Source organism: Syngnathus typhle, linkage group LG9 (assembly GCF_033458585.1).
Source record: "Syngnathus typhle isolate RoL2023-S1 ecotype Sweden linkage group LG9, RoL_Styp_1.0, whole genome shotgun sequence".
In the NCBI taxonomy this organism is placed as follows: Eukaryota; Metazoa; Chordata; class Actinopteri; order Syngnathiformes; family Syngnathidae; genus Syngnathus; species Syngnathus typhle.
This window is the reverse complement of record NC_083746.1, coordinates 9,256,225-9,283,537: the sequence shown is the minus strand read 5'-3', so window position 1 is coordinate 9,283,537 and position 27,313 is coordinate 9,256,225. Positions and strand designations below refer to the sequence as shown.

The window sequence follows — 27,313 nt, the reverse complement described above, 5'->3', positions numbered from 1 at the left end:
AACATGGATTTTTTTTTTCGATTATACGTCAATTTAAATGATTTTACTTACTGAATCAGTTCCCCCACGTCACCCACATTGACTTTTTATAGTCAATTATCTCATTTTCCCAAAAGGTTTAGTTTTTTTTTTTTTTAATTACAACTACAATTTTATAAAAACATATTGCTTTATGAATCAGTCATGCACATGTCCTGTTAGTCCCCACTTGAAGCATCAATAAACACATATGCACGCACACACGCCAAAACACATAAAGTACATACACACAAACTGTACACTCTGCTGATCGCATTAAAACTGACAGGTGGCTGCTGGATGCGTAGTCCCATGAGAAGAACAAAGTGCCTGTGTGTGTTCACACATGAACATGATGACAGCGAAGCTGCTCGACAATTAAAAAAAAAAACTACTCTGTGGCAGTATTTTACGACACTTGCGAGTAATGAAGCTCGTGCAAGTACACTGGGAATATTTTCAATCACTATGTCTATATTCATGTGAACGTCAATATGAACCCAGCTCAACTCAGCTGTATTTTTAGAGCACTATTAAACAACCACGGAGCAAAAAAGAAGTCATACAGCAACACACACAAATAAATTATTAATGAAGACTGTAAAAAAAACAAAAAAACAACAACAGCAAAACAGTCAAACCAAGTCTCATGCTGAGTCAAAGGCGGTTAAAGTATCCCGCAGTGCCCTTCAATTGAAATGAATTACTGTGTATTTCAAGCACTTCAAAAAGATTTTGAGATGAATGCAGTGAAATTACTTGGCAGTGTTCCTGGGAGATTACTGCGTCCTTTTCTTGACTCTCTCCTACAGAGCTCCATCGTCTTTTGTTTTGTGTGGTAAAAGGACAAAAGTCATTCGTTGTCATTCAGTAATAGGAAAACATTTGCGGTGCCGCTGCTTAGGTTGGATTTGCCCTTTTTCTAACGCATTTTAATTGAGCTTGCTCGGTTATTAAGTCCGACCTACAGACTCTGTAAATTTCCTGTATTACGAATTGGGTTGGAATGATCCGTCATGATGAACAAGATGAATCGATTAATTGACAACAAATCAATTGTCAAATTAATAAATTAACTATTTTAATTGAGTAATAGGTTATAGCCATTTTTTTTTTATCTTAAAATTGTCAAAATCATCTGTTAGCCTCCCAACAAAATTATTCGTTAATCTTTCATATCTTTCTTTCAAAATCCCTCGGGTTTTTTTAATCACTAAACAACATCAAATAAAGCAAAATAATTGGTTGCTGAACAATATATGGGGGAAAGAAAGTTTTTTTAACACACTTTTATGCAAAGTAAAATTTTCTTCAATAAATAATAGAATAATCGATTAACAAAATATTGCAATGTGAATTTATTCCATGACTATCTGCCAACAGCAGTGGCTAAAAAAGTGCACTGCTTGCTAGCAGAACAAGGATGTATAAAAAAAAAAAAAAATTCTTTCTGCTTTTTGAGCTTGTACATTACCCTGAAGGAAGAAGCCCTAGACGCTGCTTCAAAAATAGCTGTTTGAAAGTCTTAAATACTATACCTGTACAGACTGACTGGCAGAAGCCTCAAGCACTTCACACCATCTCTGTGAGCTTGCGAGGCACTGTTAAGTGGATTTTGCGTTTTCGTCAAGAGAGTGTTTCAATCGAGTGAAGGCTTAATGCTCGGCCTGTTCTGACTTTGGGGATTTATTTATGGTACAAGCATGACAGTGGTATCAGAACGCTTCTTATCACCGTCTAATAGGAGGAAAGGCTGACTTCAATGTTGCAGTTGTGCATTTAAGGGCTGCTTTATGAACACCTGAACAAAAAATTGTAGCGTAGTCGCGGAACAAAAATGCACTTTTTTGTACAATGGACACCAATTCCAAACTTTTTTGTTTGTTTGTTTCTTTTGATCATTTCTAGGTTCATCGAGGAAGTCACACTTTTGATTTTGACTATCGGCGCAACACTCTTCAAAGGAACGAGGGAATTGGGAATTTTTTTTAGACTTGGCTTTGATTCCTTTACAAGTCCCGCATAGGTAAATCAGGTAAACACTTTTTCCTTATTTATTGATGCAATCCAATTTGATATTTTCCCTAATGATGAACATTTGGTTCTATAATTGGGCTATTGGCTGAACCTATCTTTCCACACTTCCCAGATGTGCTGTATACCTGTCAAATAGGTAAAAAGAAACACTTTGTTTGGAATGAAAGAGAGCGAGAGAGTGGCTGTCTGTTACCTCCACAAAAGCAGTGGCCATGTGGGTGGATGTACATGTGAGTGCAGGCTGCTCAGAGCTGAGTGGGAAGTGGGTATTGAGTGGGAAGAGAAGAGCTGCTTTAGTGAGACGATCAACACCAAGGTCCGCTGAAAGCCAGTCACGCTTTTATGGGCTCTCATTGTTTCCTGCACAAATTTCCTGCTAGCCAGATTGCTGACGGGGGTTGGATAAGAGCCTTTTTATTTTCTGCTTTCTGCATGGAGTCTGTTTAATTTGGATGAAGGCCTGTGGCTGGGTGTACGCTTTTCTTTTGAATCACAAGCTACAAGTCTACAAATGGGGTTGGAGAGACACAATCTGTTTTATACATGGAATAAGAGAAATAATACTTTGCACCATCCACCATCACCTGTTATGAAGGAAGATTTTTAACCGTCCGTCACAAGATAATGAAATCATTGATAATTCAGGAGAAATTGCATCTCCACTAAAAAGGTTTGAGGTTACTTCTAGCAGCCACAAAATGATAGCAAAGCACCTTTTTAATTTCAACAAAGCACTTTCATCGTAGTTCCTTGTCACCCAGATGTTATAAGATATAACTAAGCACTACTTTTGTCTAAATAAAACTCCTCAGCTTATTGCGATGTAGTTTCCAGACACTAAGATGCTGCAAAATTGCAGCAAAGCACTACTTTTGGCTAAATTGAGCACACTCCTGTATACACTACTATACTGTGAATATAAATCTGATGCCAGTAGCGTTCTGGCTCAGAAGCAAGGGAACCTTTCTAGGCCAGGACACCCGCCAGGCCGCTTAAACTCGCTTTAGCTTCCCTGACAGCATTGCTTTTTTGCATTCAAAATTTATTATAGGCTATCTCATGGCCTATTTGTCATTTTTGAGCAGATAACTCCAGGTAGAAATTTTATGACTATTATTAGAAAAAGAGGCCATGCCTGGTAAGCTCCTTTGCAGCTCTCCAACTCCTGCAGTGAGAGGAGAGCCCTGCAATGCAGCATCTGCGTGACGTACGCGCGCACTGAGATGTTGGCATGTGAATGTTTTCAGAACGTAGGAGGGAGATGCAAAAAAAACTAGAGAGGAGGGGAAAGATGAAGGCTGATGGAAGCCGGGGGTGGAGTGTGTAGGTGGAAGGACGATACTAGGAGGAAGGTAAAGAGGTAGGAAGAAATAACAGGTGGGAGAAAGACTCATGGGTAAAAAAAAAGAAAGCTAAGAAATTAGACTAATGACACATATAAGCACCACCAGGACAAATATTATTTTCTTTCACTAGGTTGAGCCAAAACCCGGCTGGTACTGTCAGGACGGTCGGCACTCTATCGATCGGGCCGGTCACTCCTCATAGATTGTGTCATCCCGGGAAATGTGTCCCTTCCAACTCATGTCAATTATGGTTAAGGTGCCCTTCAACAAGGTCGTGAACCTTCTGTGCTGAATGTCTCCAGTAGGACATCTGTTCTGCCGGACGGCCATTTGCTTAATGCTGCTTCTCTAAGAAAAGCCGTCACAAAGCATCTAAACTTATATTTTAAGCTCAAAATAGGTTTATTTGGAATTGCTGATTCAATCATGGAAAAAAAATTGCATCGTCAGTGTGCCATCAGGTGAAAAGAGCAGCTCAGTCAGCCGTCTGTCTGTGCAACACCTCTCGTGTGACGCGCTCTGCAATATGTTCAATATTTTGCGGCAGGAAATGGTTCGCTTGGGAAAACAAAACCAAATAAATCATTAATTCATTTTGCTTTGTATTTTGTAGCTCGGTTTAACAGACGGATGAAAATCAAGTCAAAATTGAGATTGTAGCTGGAAAACTGTACACAGCCAGTCCACCACTAAGGATGATCAAGTCGGAAGTGGAGGTCAGCCACCAAACACAAATACCGGCAGGACCAAGACAGACTGACAACCTCATTTTGATATTTTACGACTTTCAATAAATAGGAGTGCTGTTGAGTTGAAGCCCCGAGCAGGGTCACAGTGGTGAAAGACGAGCTGTGACAGTCAAGGAACCTTCAAACGAGACATTCTGAGCAGAGGAATCACTGCAGAGTCTCTATTGGGCTGTCACTCCCGTATCTGTCGCGCTGAGTCATGCAAATCTTGACAATTATTCATTTCGGCTTGGAGCTTAAACACTCTTCATTAAATATTCAACGTAAGCCTTTTCTGGCAGGTAGACCGATCCATTGGTATTCTATTTGACTACTGTGAGTTTCCGAGACATTCATTATGTTTTACTGGTTGATTTTTTTTAACACTGCAATAAAAGTCTGGTCTTTAGCTGACGTTGCTAACTTTTAATAACCTGCTGACTTGTTACCATCATGTCTGCCTCTCCTCCCATCTCACAGAAGGAGAGACATCCCTCGACCGCCGCCCCTCCCTCCCCTATCCTGAGCTCGTACTAGCATGGCAGATGACCGACAGCCAGAAGACGGTGCCGCTCAGTGGGACCCTTCCAGGGGCCAGGAGTCCACCGGTACCCACGGGGCCAATGGTTTCTCATCTTCCTCGTACAGGACGTGCCAGACGGGTGGGGCTCACCCGACCTCCGCCCCCTTCTCCGCGAGGGAGAACGGCTTTGATGGGGAGTTAACTGGTGCTCATGCTATAACTGCAGGTATGTGGGATCTCTCTTTTACAAATCAGCAAATGGCTTGTTTACAAAAACATCGTAGTGTGTCGACACATTCCATACGTGGGTGTGTTGGCTTTCCTTGCACACGTACGTAGTCGGCGTGTTATGCATCGTTGCGTGGGTTTGCAACACACCGAGTCCAACCCCAATCAGAGCTGTTATTGAACGTGCTATAATTGCAATGTTACCCCTCAGCTCCCAGATCACCCTCACCGACACCCCGGAGACAGAAATGGTGGTGCAGCAGTTGTGTTACCATGACAACAAGTCTCCCACCAATTTGCGTTTTGTTCTGTTTTGCCTTCCGCTCGCATTATTGGCGCCGTTAACCACATGACTTCAAGTTAACGATAAGCGATTCTTGCTATTTGAGACATTAGCCGAACGCTCGATTGTGAAAAATTTCACACCAGCAACAAGATTTTCAAGAAACAATCAATTGACTAATCAATTTTTACCCCCATCCCTACTAAGAGGTGACTCCAACATGCTGTGGCAGAGAATCGCTGACGCTGGCTAATCCCCCCCAGCCTTGAGCCTTCCGAGAGTCAGCTCTTCAGATGCAACAAGAACCACTGAAGCACTAAATTGCCCCCTTGACATTCTGTTAAAGCTGGAGCTCACTGTCGGCTTTTTTTTTTGGTCTCAAAGAGGTCAAGAGCAACATGCTACAAACAACTCTAGTGTGTAAAAATTCTATATAAACATAGAATGTTGCTAACATTCAAAACATTTTGCGTGTTTCCATTTGATATGCTCACCAGTCTGTTGTCAAGGAAACAATCAGTTTCTTTATTTTTTTTAAAACACATTTTGGATGCTGACTGGTTTTGCATCCAATGCCGCTCTCGTTGCTCTCCCATTGTGTGTCTTTGTATAATTTCTGCCTAAACATTCTCATCTTTACCGTTTATTATTATTATTATTATTGTTATTATAGAGAGCAATTTTCTGTTTGTTTCTGTGTTCAGAGCAAGTGTCTGCAAGAATCGTGCAGGAAGTGACTGCTGAAGCAGTGGCGGTGCTAAAGGGGGAACAGGAGAGTCAAAGACTGCCATCAGGTTTGCCATACATGCTCACAAAAAATATCCACTGCTAACAACATTACGAGCCTTTTACAATTTCAAACATACTGAACCTCCAATTATCGTGGGGAATATATTCCCACAAAAAAAAAAAATTCATCTTCAATCTTCATCTTCCATTGTAGTCGAAGACACCACCAATTTACCTCCGTCACCGCCTCCTTCACCTGCTGCGGAACAATTTGGCCCTCTTGAGCAAGGTAGGCCAAAAAATGCCAAATGTACTCTGTATAAGCATCCAACGGACCCCTCCTCCTGTTGCATCACGAATTGCCAAGATTTTAGGGAAGACTCTGTCCCGACAGACCATCCAGAGATCATAACTGGCTAATTTTTCTTTATTTCAGTCACAGATTTTCGCATGCTCCATCCTCCTTAATTTGAAGCAATGACTGGCTGACGCAGGTTGTCTCTTCAACATTTACTTCTAGAGGAGGAGTTTTATTTGAATCATTGTTTCCTACCATTTCCCCTTCTAACAACCAGCATACCTCACAGTCTTCCCACATACTAATCTGACAACTTTCTCTTTCTTACATGTCTCTTCATGGTGGTTTTCCTTTTTGGCAGCTGTCAGTGTTTTTGTGTGTGTGATTCTGAGCCTTCATGGCTCAGCACTGTAGACCTGACTCGAACATTTGTGGAGTAAGTCACAAAATAGGATTAGGAATGAAGCTGGTGAGAATTGTGCAAGTTCTAGTAACGCAGCTAATTATTTTAGCTTGATTGTGCTGATATAAATGATCCTATGACAAAATCATCTCCTAAATGTGACTGAATTGTTTGTTTGGGTAAGATAGATGTGAATTTGTTTTTATAGTGTCTTATCATGCTTGACTGTCTACAAAAGGATAATTAAAAATCAGACTTTTTTTTAGGTCAAAGGCATCCTAAAAAGACAATAAATAAGTTAGAATGGGTTTACGGCAGCAGAATTACATTTGACGATAGATATTGCTCTTTGGTTAGGTTGTTGGATAAGTCCTGTTTTAGTATTGTTGCTGTTTACTTACGCTACCTGATCATATTGAGCATTGATACAGTTGTTTAACTAAGCAATAGAGGTTTAGTCATTTTCTTAAAAAAAAAAAAAGTCAATCTTGGTCTCTAATCAGTTGCTATTAACAGTCATCACCCCATCAATGTCTGTGTGTCATGTCATTTTTTGTAACCCCCTTTCTGATTTGTTTGACTTTTTATTTACTGATGTTCAATGGGCTCTTTGCATCTACAGCCAGCGCCGTGATGTCATATTTATTGGGGATATTGCGAATGAAACTTGAGTGGTTTGGTAAACAACCACATAAATGTATGCATAGGTTCCACTAAACAGACAAGTATAAGCTTTTGATTTTTTTTTTTACATTTCAAAAGAAATAACTGTTGTGTTCCGATATATACATGGCCTAATTAAAATTTTATAGCGGTTTGAGCATTCGTAGATTTTGCTGTGTTCTAGAATTATTTTTTTTACTGCACACCGCTGTGTATAAATAATATTACAAAGGAGAAAAAGTCTAATTAAAAAAAGAGGTCCCAAAACTGGAAAATTAATTATATATCTAGAATTGGAGATTATTTTGCAATGAGCCCATTTTCTTTTGCCCCTCAACTCTTACACAGTAAATGTCCATTTTAAAGTACCCCTTGATACCATAAAGCTCCTGACATCAAAAAACATTTGCAGATTTTATTCATTTTAAAAGCAAGCAATAAACATGACAATAAAATTAGTAGAACTCAATGTACTGTAAAAATAACATCTATCAGCAAATTTTTATCCGATTATTTTCATGATATTGTATTTTGTATTATTCCATTCTCTATAACAGACAAAAGTGCTGACTAATTTTTAAAATGGATATTTTTGTTTGAGGTGTTACATCACCCCCACCCCCCTTTTTACGTCCTCTTTTAGTTCTTCCTCATTGTGCGTGTCCAGATTTCCCTTGCAGTTCTTCTCCTTGTGTCTGTCTTGTTTGTAGATGTAGGGGATGAGGAGGAGGCAGGCCCTCTCCGCCGCTTCCAAAATTCTCGGGAGAGGTGCAAGTTCCTCGCCCCCTCTATCTCAGTTTCTGTGCCTGAGGACGACCCCTACCACTCCGACGAGGAGTACTATGAACACCCCTTGTTCAGCCCCGAGTGGACGCACTCGGGCGCCCGCCCCATGGGGCAGGCTGTGGCCTTTAGACAGATTGAAGGTGAACCACGCACGGTTCCTCTTTGCCGTCGATCAACCCTTCCACCACCCCTTAACTTTCCGTTGAACATCTCCCTCATCTGTGTTGTGCTTTCGTCAGAGGGGCGTCTCACCGCCCCTTCCGTCTCTCCATTCGTCACTCCGTCCTTCATCTTTGTGTGTTTGCGTGTCCTTGTGATGTCCATTTACTGGGAATCTGAGAGATTTCAGATTTGTAACACGTCATGTTCTTGTTTACTTTGCCCGTCATTGCCACTTGTGTTTGCAATCATGCTTAATAGCAGGAGAGTTTTATTGAGGTTCCGTCAATGAAAATAGGATGAGGTGATAAGGTGTACGGTTTCGGTGGCTGTAAGAAGATTATATAATATCAATTTATTACCTTCACAAGACCTCATGAATTATAAACACATCATTTGACTGGGCGAACAGATCCTCACAAACTTATGGAAAGATGTCTGCTGCTGTTTGCTCTTGTTTACTCTTTAGTAGTGTCTTGAAGAATGTGACCTGGAGTGTAGTTTGATTATCCATAACCAATCATTTTTGTTTTTGTAAAGTAAATTTGATAAGGGACTGGTGGTGAGAATGAAAAGAAAAATATTCCAAATTTTTCTTCATAAGGACATAAAAAAAAATCCTCAGAAGTGCCATCCATCCCAAAAGGCAAAATATATCAAATATACTTACATGCAATACCTGTGCCTATGTGTGATGTATCTGTGAACACTTTGGATCATCTCAAAGTGTCCCTTCATTAGTTCTGTTTTCACACTGCCCAAGTCTGTGTTGCCTGTAGTCTTAATGTGTCCCCCCTCCCCTCTCACCTTGTTTTGGAGAAGAAGAGACCATGGAGGCTCTTACAGCTGAATACGAGGAGGAGGAGGAGGTTGAAGAGGAGGATGATGAGGATGAGGAAGAGGATGAGGAGGAGAGTGCAGAGGCAGCTCTTGATGAGCAGCAATGGAGCGGGGAAGAGCCTGACCTGGACATCCCCGAAGCGGAAGTTTTAGAACAGGCAGAGGACATAGACAAGGCCCCGGATTTAGACCTGGGGTCGGTTGAGGCAGTTAGTGCTCCTGCAGCAAGTTCTTTGGAAGCAGAGAGTGAGGAAGAAAGCCCTGAGACAGGTGTGTCCTCCTCTCTGTGCACCCTGCCTGCATGTTAAAGCTTGTCCACTGTATACGAATGCCGGATGTATGGAGAAGCAGGAGAATTCCAGCGTCAGTCAGCTGGAATGGCAAATCATTGGCCCCCTGCATTGCTGTGTCTGCAAGGCAACACAGGCTTGTTAGTGGATAAAAAAAAAAAAGACACATGTGCCTGTGTTTTCTTCTCGTTGCTCTTGTTCGGGGCTGGCTCTTTTTGTCCTGGTATGATTACGTGTCGCACTTGCAATCATGCTTTTGATCACCAGCTAGAAGCTTCCAAGACTGTCATTATGTTTACACCGATGGCTTGGTGCTGGTATACCAGAGCATTGCATTAATGTAATTTTTGATTATTTTAGTGGTCACTCATTGGCAGGGCGATGGCAGGTTTTTTTGTTTTTTTCGTTCGTTTTTTAATAAAATGTATATCTATTTTTGTATATTCTAATTATTCAGTATTTATCAAATGACCAAGTCATCTGGTTTAGTTTTTTTTTATTATTATAGCCATCTGGTATTCACAACCAGGATTCTTTAGTATTCCTCCAAATTTTTAGATCATGACTAGCATGATCATTTGACCAAACACTAAGTCAACATTTGTATCTCTCAATTTTAACAAAGAATAACTGACATTTGATGTTATATCGACTTTTGCATGGATATCCATTCCATGAATTATTGTTTGTTTTTCATCAGTCCGCCTGACAGTTGCCTCATGCCGGCATTATGACATACCATGCCATATTTCCATCCATCTCTGACTTGGCGGACCTCATTCTTTCGCCGCTCATCTTCGGTGATGGCTGTTTCATTGTGCTGTAAGTTTCAGAGGAGAGCTTTGCCTGTTTTATTCGCCCATTACCTGGCCAAATCAATATCAGCGCATGCCAAAGCAAAAACGTTTCATATTGTCTTCATAACGACCAACTTACAGATGTTCTTTCAGCTGTGAAGATGGACTCGGAAAAAGCCGTAAGTGAGAAAAGTGGTTCCATGAGCCCAGACAGCATCGGAACAGAGAGACCTCCAGAGGAGTTATTGGAGCAACAGACCCAAGGCTTCTTTGCTGGAGAACGAATGGTACCGGAGAGTCCCACCATAGATACGCCATCTTCTGTACCTCCAGATGTGCAAACTCAAGCCAAAGAACCCGCAAAGTCAATCACGCTTCAGCCCATCTACGGTGAGCCCATTACTGTGTCAGAGAAGCAACCATCTGTGGAGGTTGTAGAGTTCAGCAGCCTCGGTTCTCCCTCTGATTTCTCCTCAATGGGAGTCAAAGCTGAAGGAGGAAACGTGACCAGTGATGCAATGTCAGCATATTTTGAAACATCAGCCACTGATGCTCTTGTGTCCCCTCAAGGTAAGGGTGAAGGCTATTATGAACTGAGCAGAGTCAGTGAGGAGACCAATACTGTTGATTCCAAGTCTCCGAAGATTAGTTTGTCAGTACAGGAGAGTCCTAAAACCCAAAACGCTGACACTCAAGATTTCCCAGTTCCAGACAAGGGGAATGAATGCAAGCTCTCCCCGGGTAAATTGGCTTTGGACCAAAGGAGCTACTCCCTCAACATCACAATCGGAGCAATGGATCGCAACAGCCAAGGTAGAACGAACAAGTTCTCGCCATTGGCCGCAGATATCATGACGCACACCAGCGGAAGTCTCGACGAGTCTGCAGATTACCTCCCGATCACTACTCCTTCTGGAGAAAAGCCACCTCCCTTCCCTCCAGTCATCCTGGAGACAGCAGCTTCCATCACCTCTGATTGCTCATCTCCACCGAGGATGGCTGAAGCCGTTTCAAATCCCAGCCCTGAACCCGAGTCACCCGAGTCTCCCGAGTCACCAAAACCATGCGAGGGCAGTCCTACGAATAACACCGTCATGGCTCAAGACTTGCCTGAGATGCTAGACCTTGCCGGACCCCGTTCACGGCTGTCATCTGAGGCCGCTGAACCAGAACTCGGACGGCGAAAGTCATTTCAAGCCTTCTCTGATGACCTACTTTCTAGCCTGGGTTCAGGTGAACAAAGTCCTGGAATAAGAAAGAGTGACAGTCAGCTGGAAGAGATGGGCTATTGCGTTTTCAGTGAATACTCTGGACCTATGCCGTCCCCTGCAGATGTGGTCAGCCCAACAAACACTTCTGCACAGGTCTTTACTCCAGCTGTTCTTCAGGAGAAAGTTGCTGCCCAAGCCAGGAAACTAGCAGTTAGGGACACATCTGTGGAAGACGAGACCCCGACTTTAGACCTGACTGTCAGTGACGATAATGAGATGAGAGAAAAGGAGAAAGAAGATTCCTCAGAAGAAAGTCAAAGCAACGTAAAGGACCAGCTGAATACAAGTCAGCAGGTGAAATCCTCTGCCCCGCCAATGGAAACGTTTGTGACACCCACCGTCACGGTGACTCTGGAAGAAAGTGGGCGGTCAGGAAGCGAGACCGAGCGACAAGCTAGCGGCGAAGGATCTGCTTCTGAAACCGAGATTGCTGATTATGAGAGGCAGATCCGCAAACTGGAGATGGAGGGAAGGCCTCTCAGTTTGGAGGAAGAACGAGAGTTGCAGGAGCTTCGGGAGAAGGTCAAGCTGGTGCACCAGGAAGCCTATGAAGAGGTGGATGCTGAAGATGTTTACCAGTTAACGGGGGTGGCCAAGGACCGCATTGCTCGGCCCGTCAAGACTTCACCCACTTCTTCAGTTGAAAGCAATATCGACGATGATAAACTACTTTCTCCGGTTCTCTCACCGTCCAAGCTCAAACAAAAAGAACTTTATGGTTCCCCGAAAAGAGCACTGTCACCAGTGCTAACCGTAACCAAAGAATCCAAAGAAGAAACTGATACAAATGCCAGAGAACAGCCTGATAAAGTTGAGGAGAAAATAAAGATTGAGACGGAAAAGAAAATTCCAGAAGACACTGAAAAGAAAGTGGATGAGACGAAAGAAAGTGAAGAGAAGGAAGGAAAGAAAAAAGATGTGGCAGAGATGATTCAAAAGGAAGACAATGAGAAAGAGCAATTGAGACAGAAAGAAGAGCAGGAGAAACGTGAAAAGGAGACTAAAGAAAAGGAAGAGAAAGAAAGGATTGAGAAAGAAAGGAAAGACAAGGAGAGGGAAAGGGAAGAGGAAGAGAGGATTGAGAAAGAAAGGAAAGACAAGGAAGAGGCTGAAAGATTAGAGAAAGAAAGGAAAGAAAAAGCAGAGAGGGAATTGAGAGAAAAGGAAGAGGCTGAGAGAATGGAGAAAGAGAGGAAAGAAAAAGCAGAGAAGGAATTGAGAGAAAAGGAAGAGGCTGAGCGGATGGAGAAAGATAGAAAAGAAAAAGCAGAGAGGGAATTGAGAGAAAAGGAAGAAGCTGAGAGAATAGAGAAAGAAAGGAAAGAAAAAGAGGAGAGGGAAATCAAAGAAAGGGAAGAGGCTGAGAAAATGGAGAAAGATAAACAGGAGAAGGCATTGAAAGAAAAAGAAGAGGCAGAGAGAATAGAGAAAGAAAGAAAAGAAAAAGAGGAGAGGGAAATCAGAGAAAGAGAGGAGGCAGAGAAAATTGAGAAAGAAAAACAGGAGAGGGAAACGAGAGAAAGGCAAGAGGCGGAAAGAGTTGAGCAAGAAAGAATAGAACAAGAGAAGCAGTTGAGAGAAAAGGAAGAGAAGACGAGGGTTGAAAATGAGAGGAGAGCCAAAGAACAGAAAGAGAAAGAGGAAAGGGAAGAGCAAGTAAAGTTAGAGGAAGCAAGGAAAGAGGAAAAGGAAAGACACGAGTCAAGGGAGAAGGAAAATCAGCCTGAACAAAAGACGCAACATATCGAAGAGACAAAAATATTGACCGAAATGGACAAAGTCCAACCAACCGAAAAACCGGAACAGAAAGAAGAGCAAAATGCAGAAGCGGTCAAGGAGATCACGGAAACTCGCGCCGCCATCGAATCCGTCGTGACGGTCGAAGATGACTTCATCACTGTGGTCCAAACCATCGATGAAGCGGATGAACCAGGACACAGTGTTCGATTCTCCGCTCCACCTGAAGCCTTGTGTATACCCAGCGGGGGAGAGCAAGAGGAGGAAGACGATGACGAGGAGGAGGATGACGACGAGGAGGAGTCCGTGGAGTTGGCCCAGGAGGCCGACATCGAGGCTGCCAGTTTCGAAGAGGTTCCTGAGACCCCCGTGTCTCAACCTGAGGAAACAGAAGCTCCAACAGAAAGTTATGACAGAGATGAAACCACCATGGACGACTCCATCTTGGACAGTTCTTGGGTGGACACACAAGGTGAGGCCTTGGAAAACCACGTCGGTCCGAATTGTTTATTTCCTGAAAATAATTTTGACATAATGCCAACCCTCTTTTTTTTTTTAGCAGATGATGACAAGAGCATGATTACAGAGCAGATCCAACCCTTGCCCAAGGTGCCCAGCTCTGTCAAAGACTCCACTGAGCTCCAAACTAAGCAGCAGAAGAGAGTAGAGAAGCACGAAAAGTCCGGCAAGCCCAAAACTAAAGGCGGGCGGTTTAAAGGCCGACTCGCCACTCCTGAACGCAAGCCACTGCGCAAGGAACCGGTTTGCATCCCTCGGGAGAAGAAAAAAGGTTCCTTCCTTTTTCAGTCTCGATTAACTCGATTAACTCAACTCGATTCGTGACTCCTGTTTTGCGTCAGGGCTGATTTTAGATTCTTTCAAAACACATAATTCATAACTTGGATTTTCTTCAATCGGATATTGTCTTGCATGACGTGTTTTGTTTTTTAATGATAATGTCGGGATTAATTTTACTCAACTGGAGGAATTGTGAAAAAAACGATTGTTGTTTTTATTCTTCGGCATTGACTTATCGATGTCTCCCTGCGGCCGATTGATATAGCTGTGATAAAGCAAACGGAGTTTACCAAAAAAATGGAGGCTCAGACTCTGTCCCCATCCAAGAGGATTGGACCCAAACAAGTTGTCCGCCAGGGCCGTCCCACCCAGCATCATTCCTGTCCTAGAAGGAGACCCACAGGTGATACTTTGCTTTTTCTGTCATGCGTGTGGTCTTTTCTGCACCGGCATCTCCACCAATGTCTTCTATGTCCACCAATGTCTTCCATGTCCACCGATGTCTTCCATCTTCTCTTCATTTGTACGTGTCGATGTTTGTAATCCATTTAATTAGGTCACTCTTGAAAAACAGACACTTGTGCTTACTTGCATTTTTCTCTGTATTATTTTCTTTATGTCTGTTTTTTACTTTTTTGACATAATAAAAAAAAATCATGTTACCTTTCTAGTTGGCTTCATTTGTATCTTCATCTTTGTTGTTGTCTTTCTCACCACTCTTTAAAATATTTGTCATGGTCTCATGCTCTGCATGCTTCTCACCCATACTTTGTAATTCATGTACAGAAAATATCAATTAGATTGCTTTTTAGACATGAGTTATGTTTAACCCAAATGTTGCCCACTTGTTGCATGATTTTTTTTTATTCAAGTCTTGAAACATACAGTCTGTACTTTTGTCTTTTAGAGCCACTTTCCGACAGTCGTCAGCCTCTCACCGTTGCTAGGCGATCTTGCGACAGAGCCTTGGTGAGTAAATTCCATTAACGTCAACAGTATCAGTGGCCTCTGGCACCATTTAGAAACATTCAGATTGTGTTTTCTGTGGATTATTAGATTCAAAATCTCAACTGTCCTTACTCTCTGCATCTTACTACCATAGCAACTCAGTACCTTGATCATTTTTGTCTCTTGACTCATGTGTCAAATAGAAAACCAATTATGTTGGGGAATATTTTCTATTTCTTTGAAGCGAAAGCTGAAAGGTTTTCTCCTTGCATAATTATCACATAATTGCATGTTTGCTCCAATGCTTCTTTATTTTTTTACCATGACTGTGTTGACTTTTGAGTTAATGGGTTTGTGTTTAAAGTCACAGTGTAGGTGCTAAATCACCCGGTGACATTTATCTTGCGATTATCTCTCTCCTCCGACATTCTGATGACAGTTATTGACTCCAAATAACGGCCTTTATGCATATCATAAATGTCACTGAAGAACGATAATGAAGTATTAATTTGAACACAAATTTGTGTTTTATTTTTTTGGTTTATAGTCTTCATGTCCTTTTCTGCCACAGAGCAGCTGGTTGTTCAGATTTATGTTTGAGTTATTTTTGATTATTCATCCCTCCTCAAAGAGCTCCATGAATCAAATCGAGAAACACTAGATGATTCATGCATGCTCAGCATTTTGCAAAAACACACACCTTCATGCCCACAATGATTACATCATTAGATGGACCTCTTCCATCCCCACAGTCAATATTTACAACTTTTATAAATATGTAAGGCAATGTGGCAGACGCTGCAAGGATACAAAAGGAAAAATATGTGTTCATATTTTGAAAACCAGTTACCTAAAGTCTCACTGGCCATAAAAATATTTTTTATTTGATTTGATAGGATGGTAGATCGCAAAGTCCTTCTATGCCGCGGCAAGCCTCGTCTCTGAATCGCCGTGCATACCATGACCATGAGGACAGCTCAACCTCCATCACTAGTTCTGGTTCAACAGCTCCCCGCAGACCCACAAGTAAGCTGCCGCCGGACCACAAAACCCGCCTTGAACAAACTCTGACATGTGTCCCCTATCAGCCTGCCGTGCTGTGATGAGGGCAGAGCAAAGGACGGGTCGAGCTCCTAGTACGACAGGTGGAGTAAATTCAATTTCATTTCATGGCTTTCATAACCCAGAAAAATTCTATGGTGGTACCACACCCTTTACTGCACATTTGGGGTTTATCCTTGTTTTTTTCCCCACAGTCTCGGAGCCGCTACGCTCCCGTTCAGCCCGTAGTGGCCACTCAACGCCGCGTACCCCCGGCTCCAGCGCCATGACCCCTGGGACCCCTCCCAGCTGCTCATCATCCTCAAGGACGCCGGGAACTCCACGCTCCCTTAGCTTGATGTCCCATGAGAGGAAGGTGGCTGTGGCGCGCACCCCGCCCAAATCCCCCGCCACCACTCCCAAGCAGCTGAGAGTCCTTAACCAACCGCTACCCGACTTGAAGAAAGTTCGCTCCAAGGTCGGCTCCATAGATAATATCAAGTACCAGCCCAAAGGCGGACAGGTAAGCCCCAATTTTAGCTAACTACTGTGTGTTTCTTTCGGGTCGTAGGATGTATTTTAGTTCACTCATCTTTGATATGGTCACCTTTCATCAATAGTGCGCGTCAGCATTTTCATTCCCCATTCACAAGCACAATTTTGACATTTTTTTATTATCCCAGTGGTTGTTTGAAGAATGGCGGGCTCAATGAACACTTTTTCCGCAGTCATTAACAAAATCTTCCTTGCTGACCTGATTAAGAGCAATGGCTTGTGTTGATGACTTTTCTTCATTATGTGCTACTTTTTGCGCAGCCAGCCTCGAATAATGTCAGCTCAGCTTTAAGTGTAAGTCAAATGCAAATCTGTCATTTTGACAGTATAAATAGAGGATACTGTTGTACAAAGCTTGTTTCACCTTTACTAGATCGCAGTAGTCTCAATAATGTGGCTTGCGTGTGTGGTTAGGCAGTCCCTTGCGTAATTTATGAGTCTTGCCACTGTCATCATCCCAACCTTGACCTTGTAGTTCCTAAAGAGAGCGCCCTGCAGTCCCCAGAGTCCCTCACCTGGCCACTGACCTGCGACCTAATTTGTCACCATAGAAGCACAAGGAGCAAATAATGGCAGTCGAAGCCAAACACAAGGCTTCGTCTTGGATCTGGAACTCGGTGCTACGCGTCATCTCCTTGACGTTATGTCTGTCAGCGGCTCACAGTATGACCTGGACCCAAGGCCTGCTGGTACACCGCAGCACCGTATATTAGAAATGAATAGCACGCAAACCCTATTGGATCGCTCAATGTTATTTCAGATCAATGAATGTAGAGCTAACAAATCAATTTTAAGTGATACAATTTGCATTTTGATGAGGCTAATTTAATGAGGGTTGAATGCAAAGTCCTCGGTATTAAAGTGATTGCAGTCTGGGGTGGTGTAGAACTGCAGAGAGATGTTTCTGATATTATCCTTATTTATATTTAGTAATTTAATTATAATTTAATAATTTATCTATAATTTTTTCAAACTGTTTCCTGACTAAAAGAACTGTTTAAAATAGTTTTTTTTTTAAAATAATTTATTTATGTTATGTGATTTGGACAAAAAACTTCCAAGCCACTGCAAATTCTAACCACAATTATAACCACTTTTAAATGACGCCACTTTGTATTAATTTCTTTATACTGCCTGGAATTTTCCATTCAACCCTCATTCTGGATCTCATTACATCGCGGTGTGACAATTAATGACTTTTTCAGCGCCTAAACATTGTAATTATACTTGCTAAAACACGATACTATCCATAAAACCAGGTCACTGCCTAAACATGAAATCCACAGTGATAGACCACAGTAATGAAAGCAAGCTCTTGGAGACAACAACAAGGCAGGTTTTAATTAGCGGTTACATTTTTCTTGGCAGTCTCAAAATGCGCAGTTAAAAATATGCACATCAACTCAAAAGGCTGCTCATGTCCTGAGGTGATATAAAAGAATGAGGCGTCAGTATGATGTAGGAGGAAAACGCAAACAGCAATAAATGAGCAAAATCATGAAGTGGCATAAAAATTTGCCGTCTGGATTGTTTGACTCTGAACAAGCCTCGGACATTCAGATTTCGTTCTCGGAACAATGGTAGTGGCCGACTAGAAAGAAGCATTTTCATCCCCATGTCATCCTTTTTGTTTTTCTTTAGAATCATATTCTAAACAAGAAGCTGGACTTCAGGTACATACAATCAAAATGCAGCTCCAAGGATAATCTGAAGCAACCTCCCAGTGGAGGCAATGTATGTAGTTCTTAATGTTTAAACGCCTTCACTCCCACCTTGTCGTTTTCCCCGGAGCCGACGAGTTTCCCCTTGTAGGTTCCAGCTGAATATTTTCCTCTGTGTAAAATTCCCGTCTAGCTTAAAGGTGACATGTGTGACCCTAATGTTTTATCACTATTGTCATCATTTGTATGCTGTCGTGGATAACGTCATCAATGTTGAAGTCTGTGTATGACCTCCAACTGGAAGACACTGAATCTTGTGACCTTGGTTTTGGGGTGTTAGACATATTAGTTTATTTTGTGAGATATTCGGTTGGTTCAATTCTACCCTGTCCATCCCAAATGACTAAATTGCAATATGTATTCTAATTTGTACTGTGTTCTTTTCTGTCAGTGTGGCTGCACTGCTTTTCCCCGCGCTGGCTGAAATGTATTTGTTGCTGCACCAACACTTCTGTCTGCATTTCATTCCTGCTTTTTCTCTTTTGCAGCTTCAAGAGTCTTTAGACAATGCTGAGATATTAGCATCCTTGCTAGTTAAATGAATAGTTTCAGCTTTTGTCCGGGTGTGTGTGCTTGAGTCATTTTACATGTGCAAGCTAAGACTTTAACTTTAATTAACACAGATTTTTCTTCAATATAGGAAGAAAAAAACTGTCCTTAAAACATATTAATTTAAAATTAATTTTACTATTATTATTATTATTATTTGTACTGGGAAAATTACAGTTTGGACACCTCCGTACTAAAGCCAGAGCTTCCAACATGATTCATCGTGACACCATGATTTCTCGAGTGAGCTCAAACCTACTTATGAGTGCATAATTGACTGACTGACTCCTGTGCATATATTTATGAGGCTTTTGAAGAATGCAGATTTCAGAAAGCTTGCTGAAGCCCATTCCCAGCTCATTACGCACCTCCATCCTGCAGGTCCACATCCCCAGCGTTAAGCTGGACTATAGCCATGTTCAGTCTAGGTGTGGGTCCTTGGACAGGAGGGGCTACTCAGCAGGAGGTGGCAATGTGAGTCTTGTGCAGCAAAAAGTCATCGTCTGAGTGTTTGTGCCACTTTTGTGTCCTTGTGTTGTGTTGTGTTTGGCTGTGCCAACCTGGGTGATGCTGGCTTGTCCGCAAATCAAAGCTTGATTTTCATCTTTGCTGAATTCCTTAAAAACTGTCATTTTGCCAAGCTTTCCTTCAGTTGCTCATGGTAGCAGTGGGTTACCATGGTAACAGCTGCCAAAGTTTTGAGTATTCGAAGCAAAATTAAGTATGGAGTGGATTAAGAACACTTGGGACACGTGTCATGTCTTGGTATTGTCTTTTTTGCCTCCTTCTTTTGCATAATAATACATTTAAAAAAGTAAAAAAAAAAAAAGAAATTAAACAATATAAAATAATAATAAAAAAACATAATTTCAAAAATAATTGCCGATAGATCCAACACAAAATGTTCTTTTTTAAATGTATTATTTTTTTAATTTCTACATCAGCAAGCCCTCTAACCTGACAACCTGTTTCAATTGCTCTCCTTTGCAGATACAGATACAGAACAAGAAGATTGACCTGAGTCACGTGACCTCAAAGTGTGGCTCATTAGACAACATTCACCATCGCCCCGGTAACACACATTCGACAAACGCGACATAAAAATTCCAAGAATCATTTGGCTTTTAGTCTGTAAACTTAATATTTGTGTCATGGTGGAAATCTAATAACTGAAAATAATGAGTCTGGTTCCTCACCTGATGTTTCATTCATGGGCCTTTTACTCATTAGTTTTTGCACTCACTCAGAGGAAACTGCAGTGATTATTTGCAGGATATTACGCCGACAAATTTTCCCAGATAGCCTAAAATGAAGCTAAAATCACTTTTTTTTTCTCTTTCTACGTGGATAGCTTCGGGTGCTGCAGCTCCATCTGCTGGTGTTATCCATTGTTCTGAATGTGCCCATTTGTAAAACGTGTTGTTGCGGCTCAGGTGGCGGTAACGTTCGTATTGAGAGTGTAAAGTTGGACTTTAAAGACAAAGCCCAAGCCAAGGTGGGATCCTTGGATAATGCTCACCATACTCCAGGAGGAGGTCGTGTCACAGTAAGTAAATATATATATATTAAAAAAAAAAATGCATTTGACCCTGGGTCAGCCTAAAAAATATTTGATCAGCTTATGTAGATTCATTTGATGACCTTTAAGAAAGACTGAAGGGAAAAAAAATAAATATATATGATATTTAATATATAAAATATATAATATCAAAATAACCAGTCTCTTCTTTATTGCCAGATTGAGAGCCGCAAGTTGACATTCCGTGACCACGCCAAGGCCCGAGTGGACCACGGGGCCGACATCATCGTCCGGTCGCCGGGCCGGTCTCGTTCCCTGTCGCCCCAGCGCCACCGGGACAGCCACCTTTCATCGTCCGGCAGCCTCAACATGTTGGATTCGCCGCAGTTAGCCACCTTAGCCGAGGACGTCACCGCCGCTCTGGCCAAGCAGGGTTTGTGAACATGCATCGCGGATGCTCTTACCCTGAACCTGTCAGCTCTTCACCTACCACTCACCCACTCGCCGCCGCCTTGGTGCCCACTCAGGGTGATCACAACTTTGCTTCACATCTCAAAGACCCACCAGGAGGGACTCCTAAAGTTTTGCTTCTCTTTATCTGTCTGTTCCCCCCCCCCCCTCTCCTTTTGAATGATGTTGCATAGAATAGTTCACCTGTAGTGCTAAATGGGATTACCTGTACATACAAATGGGGGATCGGGAAGCGCCTCATATCGGCCTTATTGATCTCGGGTCTACATTTTAAAAAAAGCGACTAGCTTTTATTTACTTGTGGCCATATTCTGTACGTGGAAGTAATGTGGCCCGCACATCACGCTGCACGTGTTGTTCTTGCTAACGTGCATGGACGGCAGACTCCTTAATAAGCCCAAGTACCCTTACTGCTCGTTATTCTTTTCCTCCTAATAAATATATATATATGTCCAAACAAATATCAATATATATATATAGGAACGAGTATAAGAATACAGGTTCTTACCCATCTACATGTCCTTTAAAGCATTTCCAAGGAAGACCATCAATAAAATTTCATGTGTGATTGCAAAAGTTCAGTCATGTATGACAAACATGAATTGATTCTCCCGCCCAAAAAACAACAACAAAGAGGCTATTTTGTAATTTGAAAAGGCATTTTAGTAAGTCATTTTCTCAATCATTGGCTAAGAAATGAATAAGATCACGTTTTGTAGTTCTTAGTTCTTTACGGTGTTTTTCTTGGTGTCGGGCAGCGCTGTTGTTGTGTTGCTGAGCAACGCAAAGACTTAGGCAAATACAGAATTTGAAGCGTCTCCGCTTTAAAGGAGTGCGGATGAAAGTCGGATTGTGACATGGCGTTTATGGATTCCGTTTGTGTGTGCATTTGGTGCAGATCTCGAGATGTTTTACAACAAACGTATTTGGCTGTTTTGTTGCAGTATGTGCAAATCTTTTGAAAAAGTTTTAAAGATGAATCATCAAAAAAAGCAAAAGTCGATTCATCCATTGAGAAAAAAGTTGTGATCTTGTTTGTCTTTTGGAGAAAGTGGGTTTTATCCTGACCTGTTTGTTTGCTTCTGTGTTTTTTCAGCATTGCCCATCTCTGTAATCCCCCCCTCGCCCCCACCCCGCAGCAAATGTAATGTATTTAAACGGTCAAGTAGATGTATGCGATTAATTTTTTTTCCCGCTGCCGCTGATATGACTCCAATTAAGGTAATTCATTAAAATAAATGAGATAAGAAAAAAATGTACTTGAGATCGTACTCCTTCTTTTGAGTGTGGGAGATGCAGCAATAAAATGGGGAACTTGTGAAAAGTTTATTGTGAAATGGCAGAGGAGAGTACAATAAGTTAAGACTCAGGGTCGGGGGAAGATGAGGAGGGAATCGACCTCGGTAGCCAGTCCTGTGCTGAAACAGTCACTCAAGACTGCTGGCCAATGAGTTACAAAGAGGGGAGGCGGGGTCTTCAATATCCCACCACCCCCTCCTGGACTGAGAAAACTAGGGACAGCCCCAATCAGGCGGAGGAATTTTGGGAGATGAAAATTTAGGAGCACGTCTGGAACCGAAGAGGCCTAAAAAGCACCAGTTGGAGACGAGAGGGGAAAAAATGTGTGGAACAAAACAATAGAAGGATTTAGAAATGGCATCTCATAGTCCTTTGTTTGCCCTGCGTCATCAGGTGGTGCAGAAAGCAGCGAGTCAATGTCTCGACACCATGGGGTCTGCACATACTCGATGCTCACCACCACCGTGGTGGAGTTGGGTGGGGAGGGGAGGGGTCGGGTGGGGACGTCCTTACACTGACATGATGTGCTTGACAAAGGCTGCATGTGAAGATCAGGGCAGGACATAGGCAGGACACAAGAGAAAAATTCAAATAAGTCAGTGTTGAATGCAGGCTTGGATTTGAAGACATTTTACTAAGCAATGGCCACAATATTATGTAAGATTTTGGGGGGTTAATATTAAGATGCAGTATTCTCAACAGACCTGGGGGAAAAACTTTTTGCCAAATTCTTTAATTACAGATGCAAAAGTTTCCATAATATTGACATTATTATAAAAAAATGGATCTTGATGATATATAAATATTGACATTAATAATATAGTATACATTTTTTCTAAATTATTTATTATTAATAATAACAATAATAATATGAAGATTCACGGATTAAATATAACTGACTTGTATTGGCAGTAATTCGTTTGCCCACCAGTAGAGGAGCCTGTGTACCACATTTTGAGAATAACTGCTCTGCATCGCCATCATGTGTCTCACCCTCGTAGTTGATGCAGCCGTTCTCATCCTCCTGACCTGCCATGAGTGCGTCGATCTCAGTTTCATTCATCTTCTCTCCTGAAAGGAGATTAAAAGGCAACAAACATCAACAAGGCTCAATAAACAGTTTTGTTTGCAGCCACGGGGGGGGTGGGGGTGGGGCAGCGTCTGGCTTACCCAGTGTTGACAGAACGATACGCAGCTCAGCACCCATCACCGTGCCGTTACCCTCCTTGTCGAACACGCGCAGACCCTCAACGTAGTCCTCGAACCCGGCCTTGTTCGGGCTGTTGATGATGGTCTGAAGCATGGGCAGGAAACCTTCAAACGTAACTCTCTTGTTGGCCAAGTCTGTGTACAAAAACGCCAAGTCATATAAGGTAATGCCATTTTTTTTTTTTACTGATATTACCATAGTCCTACATAATCTCATAAAATGGCAGTTTTAATGGGAATTATTGCACACAAAGCATTTTATTTTACAAGTCGGATCTGAATCTAACCAAAAGTCAATTTTTGGTTCAGATTGATGTTTTGTTTTCTTGCGGAATAGCAAGCAAATAAGAATCTTACCCTCAGGGGTGGGGTTTCCTAGCAGTTTGTTCACATCCTTGTTGGTGGGGTTCTGTCCCAGAGCGCGCATGATGTCTGCGATCTGGCCGTAGGCAATCTTGTTGTCACCCACCCTGTCGAACAGACCGAAGGCCTCCTTGTAGTCTGTGGGGGGTGGGGGGTGGGGGGGTCAACCAACATGCGTTATTACTGTACATTTCAATTAATTGCAATGGATTGATTAACCTTTGCACGCTAACATTATACAAACATTAATATGAGTTTGTGTGTCGCCTTACAAGGAATGCTGATTTAATATGGATGCAACTTTACAATTTTGAACACAATAGAGAATAGCTGTGACTGCATGATGGCAGGTGAAGGCAGTGCCTCAAGGGACTGCCTTCACCTGCCCAAGGGACTCTATAGGTTGTGATATTATTGGATGAATGGATACAGTCCTGTAGAGCTCAGTCACCCTTCAAACTATTTCTATTTCAGATGTCTCACTCGCTCTAAGCAAGGCTATGGGCTCTTTTAAAAGACCACCTTGGAATTAATAGCTGAGAATATGAGCCCCCCCTCCTCCTTTAAAGGCAAGGCCTGCGTGTGATACGTGTGTGCTGACTCCAGTGTGATGTACGGCCATCAAACAGTCCACTGAAGAATTTACTAAATTTGCATGTTTGTTTATTTAAATCTTTTTTTAACAGTTTCTTCAGTGTGGAAATGGAAAAACAACGTTCGTACCTTCGATTTGGTCTGCGTTGAATTCAATCTGGAGGTGAGTAAAAAGTAACAAGGTGAGTTGGCATTTGCTACCAAAATAGACATCTCAAGAAGATTTACATCAAAAACCCAAGACCGCCCTAACAAGGACTTTCTCTTAATCTGGACTAATAAATCATGGCTGAACTGGGATTAAATTTGCCTCTTGGACAAATTTAGCGTCACATGGTGGTACCCGATATGCGGGGGTCCATCTTTAGCAACATTAAGATGCCCTCATTTGGTGTCTTCCCGCAGTGCCATCACACCACTTGAGGGACAGGGGGCGGGGTCAAGGACGTCGGCCATGAGCTAGCCGTGGTTCTGAGAAATCTAATGCAATGTTCCGCAAGCATCCATTACAAACTTGCATTGTAACTTGCGTTTAAGGAAACACTATAAACCCGTCCATCCGTTCATCTAGTCATTTTCCAAAGCGACACCCCCCCATTTTTGTACTGCTCATCCTGTTCAGATTGCTGCGCGCAAAAGGATTGATTGCCAGTCAAACCCAGGCCACATATAGACACACACAACTATTTACACTCACAGTCACACCTACATTCAATAAATGTGGCTCGCTACACAACTCCTTAGTAAACACTACATTGAATTTTGGAGTAAGGTGGAAAATGTTTTGATTTCTAGAAAAAAACGTGTCTGTATGCTTGTATGTATACATATGTATATATGTATATGTATATGCATGTACGAGAGCGAATAATATATCTAAAAAAATATGTATGTATATATATATATATATATATATATAAAATATATATATATATATATATATATATATATGTATAGTTTGTATGTATGTATGCTTGTATGTATGTATGCTTGTATGTATACATATGTATATATATTTAAACATAAATTGCTAGAGTAGATAAGGGAAACTATATATATATGTATATATAGGTACGAGAGCGAATAATATATCTAAAAAAATATGTATATATATATACATATTTTTATGTATATTTTTTTAGATATATTATTCGCTCTCGTACCTATATATATACATATATATATAGTTTCCCTTATCTACTCTAGCAATTTATGTTTAAATGTTCTTTATAACTTGTTCCTTTCCCATAGGAAAATACAAATATAAAAATGCTATTTAGTCTGTACCTTGACGGCGGACAGGTCCACAGCCGGGGTTTTGGCAGCAGGTGCAGGTGCAGCTGCAGCTGCAGGTAAAGGTGCCGCTACTGCGGGTTCAGCCTTCTTGACGGGAGCCTTTGCGTCCTTCTTGGGTGCCATTTTAGTCAAAGTCAAACGACCGTGCTCCTTCAAAGACAAACACTCCCGGGTAAGGGTGACAGCACAAGGTGTGCAAAACAAAGTGGAGGAGTCTCAAAGCGCGTACAAAGCCCTTTGGGTGTATATATATGAGTCTATTTTCCTCCTGGACCCCCGCAAGGCCAAACTTGTGTGTGGATTGGATGGTGCTTCGGAGGGGTGTGTGTATGTGTGTGGCCTCTCTCTAAACATGGCATATTGGGCGGAGGGCTAAAACTTTGTCATTTACAATACGTCATGAAGCTTAAGAAAAAAATAATATCATAGGTGTTAATATATAGATGCACTTAAAATGATAAAAACAAATGTACAATCAAGATGATTGATGGTCACTGGTAAAAATAGGTTTGCTTCAAATCGCATTGACCTAAATTAGTCTTGTTTTTTTAGTTATTGCAACCTACTGTGAGTTACTAAAATTTGCAAATAAATAATTTTAATTCAATTAAAAAATGTGCAGCTAATCCAATTGGTCGGTATCAAAATCGGTACCGAAACACAATGCATACTGTATATAATTATGTAAAATAATGATGCAGGAGTGTGGTAAAACTAGCAAATTTGATGACGAAATACTGACGCTTGAGTCTATCTGCTCCAAAATGAATATTTCTGGTCATTGAGAATGTGTGTAAGGGCACACCTGCGTTCAATTCCTGGCCACCTCCTCTAGGGAGGAAGTGACGTACAATCCACGAGGGTGCTTTCAGCTGCCAATGCCAGTTACCCCGACAAGGCTAACAGTGTAAATTCTGCCTTCCTTAATTCTTCTCTATATCTGTCTCAGTGCCAACGGTGCAAACCTGTCCCCCCTTGCCCCCCCCCCCCCATGCCCCCCCACCCCCACCACACACAAATACGCTTGCTTTTTCTGACCCCATCTCAACTGGGGCAAGCCACAGAAAGCCTCAGTCCCTCAGCTGTCAACTAGTCTCACCCGTTGGCACCAAGCTACACCTTCTCAGATTCAACGTCCCTTCACCCCCTCCCCCAATAGAAACCGTGGGCCCCCCCAGTCCTTGCACCTGTGCTTCAGCCCATTCTAAGCTCCACTATGGAATCCCAATGGAATCAGTAGTCCACTTAAATGGGCTTAATCAACATGGGCCTATCAAAAACATGACTTGAATTTTCCATTTAATGTATATTATTCTTCTCATTTCCAATCTCCTGTGTGGAATAATCTCCTGCTATAACCAAGTTTCTAAATTTGTTTTGGTTTAATGTTACCGAGTCATTCTGAAGAACCATTAGCCAAGAGTGTGTGATTTTCACCTCCGACTAAACATGTAACGCTTTACTTATTTGTAAACAGGGTGCAGCTCCTTGGGGGAGGCCATATGAGACGTCAGATAGTCGAGTGTGGGCGTTCTGTAAATGTTGTGACACATACCATCTTAACTTTTATTTCAAGGATTCAAACCGCTGGTATATCTCTATCAAAAAAAAGATATCTGTCTGATATTATCGCTATAAAATTATCACATTCTAATCTGTTCATTGACACATTCATAGCTATTATAAACTGTTAGCTGCCAAACTTGATGCTGAAAAAAATTATATCCGTCTATCTTCGCTTTTTGTGACCACTTGCCATTATGAGGGTCACACGTAACTGCTTTTTTTTTTATCCTGGATGACAGACAGAAATT

The 27,313-nt window shown here is 41.8% G+C and overlaps 2 protein-coding genes across 4 annotated transcripts; one reads left to right on the top strand and one right to left on the bottom strand.

Annotated features, from left to right (window-relative positions):
* The first annotated feature begins 4,624 nt into the window (after window positions 1-4,624).
* map2 (microtubule-associated protein 2) lies at window positions 4,625-22,132 on the top strand. 3 transcript variants are annotated; one of them, XM_061287152.1, is made up of 17 exons: window positions 4,625-4,878; window positions 5,868-5,957; window positions 6,107-6,181; window positions 7,967-8,182; window positions 9,024-9,311; window positions 10,282-13,608; window positions 13,699-13,926; window positions 14,200-14,337; window positions 14,842-14,903; window positions 15,779-15,908; window positions 15,971-16,027; window positions 16,139-16,446; window positions 18,120-18,212; window positions 19,130-19,222; window positions 19,739-19,820; window positions 20,182-20,294; window positions 20,487-22,132. In XM_061287152.1, the coding sequence occupies exons 1-17, from the start codon at window positions 4,668-4,670 to the stop codon at window positions 20,706-20,708; spliced, it is 5,733 nt and encodes a 1,910-aa protein (XP_061143136.1). In that variant the 5' UTR covers window positions 4,625-4,667; the 3' UTR covers window positions 20,709-22,132. The 3 variants fall into 3 exon arrangements, with proteins under 3 accessions (XP_061143136.1, XP_061143135.1, XP_061143134.1); XM_061287151.1 differs by lacking the exons at window positions 4,625-4,878; window positions 5,868-5,957; window positions 6,107-6,181; ... (1 more) ...; window positions 9,024-9,311; window positions 18,120-18,212 and adding an exon at window positions 9,894-10,153; XM_061287150.1 differs by lacking the exons at window positions 4,625-4,878; window positions 5,868-5,957; window positions 6,107-6,181; ... (1 more) ...; window positions 9,024-9,311; window positions 18,120-18,212 and adding an exon at window positions 9,894-10,153 and having other exon boundaries at window positions 13,696-13,926.
* On the bottom strand, window positions 22,050-25,731 carry myl1 (myosin, light chain 1, alkali; skeletal, fast). Its single transcript, XM_061287153.1, has 6 exons — window positions 25,491-25,731; window positions 24,333-24,360; window positions 23,604-23,747; window positions 23,208-23,381; window positions 23,031-23,108; window positions 22,050-22,575 (listed from the first exon to the last, which is right to left on the bottom strand). Exons 1-6 carry the CDS (start codon window positions 25,620-25,622, stop codon window positions 22,547-22,549), a joined length of 585 nt encoding a protein of 194 aa, XP_061143137.1. The 5' UTR covers window positions 25,623-25,731; the 3' UTR covers window positions 22,050-22,546.
* Between the last annotated feature and the right edge of the window lie 1,582 nt (window positions 25,732-27,313).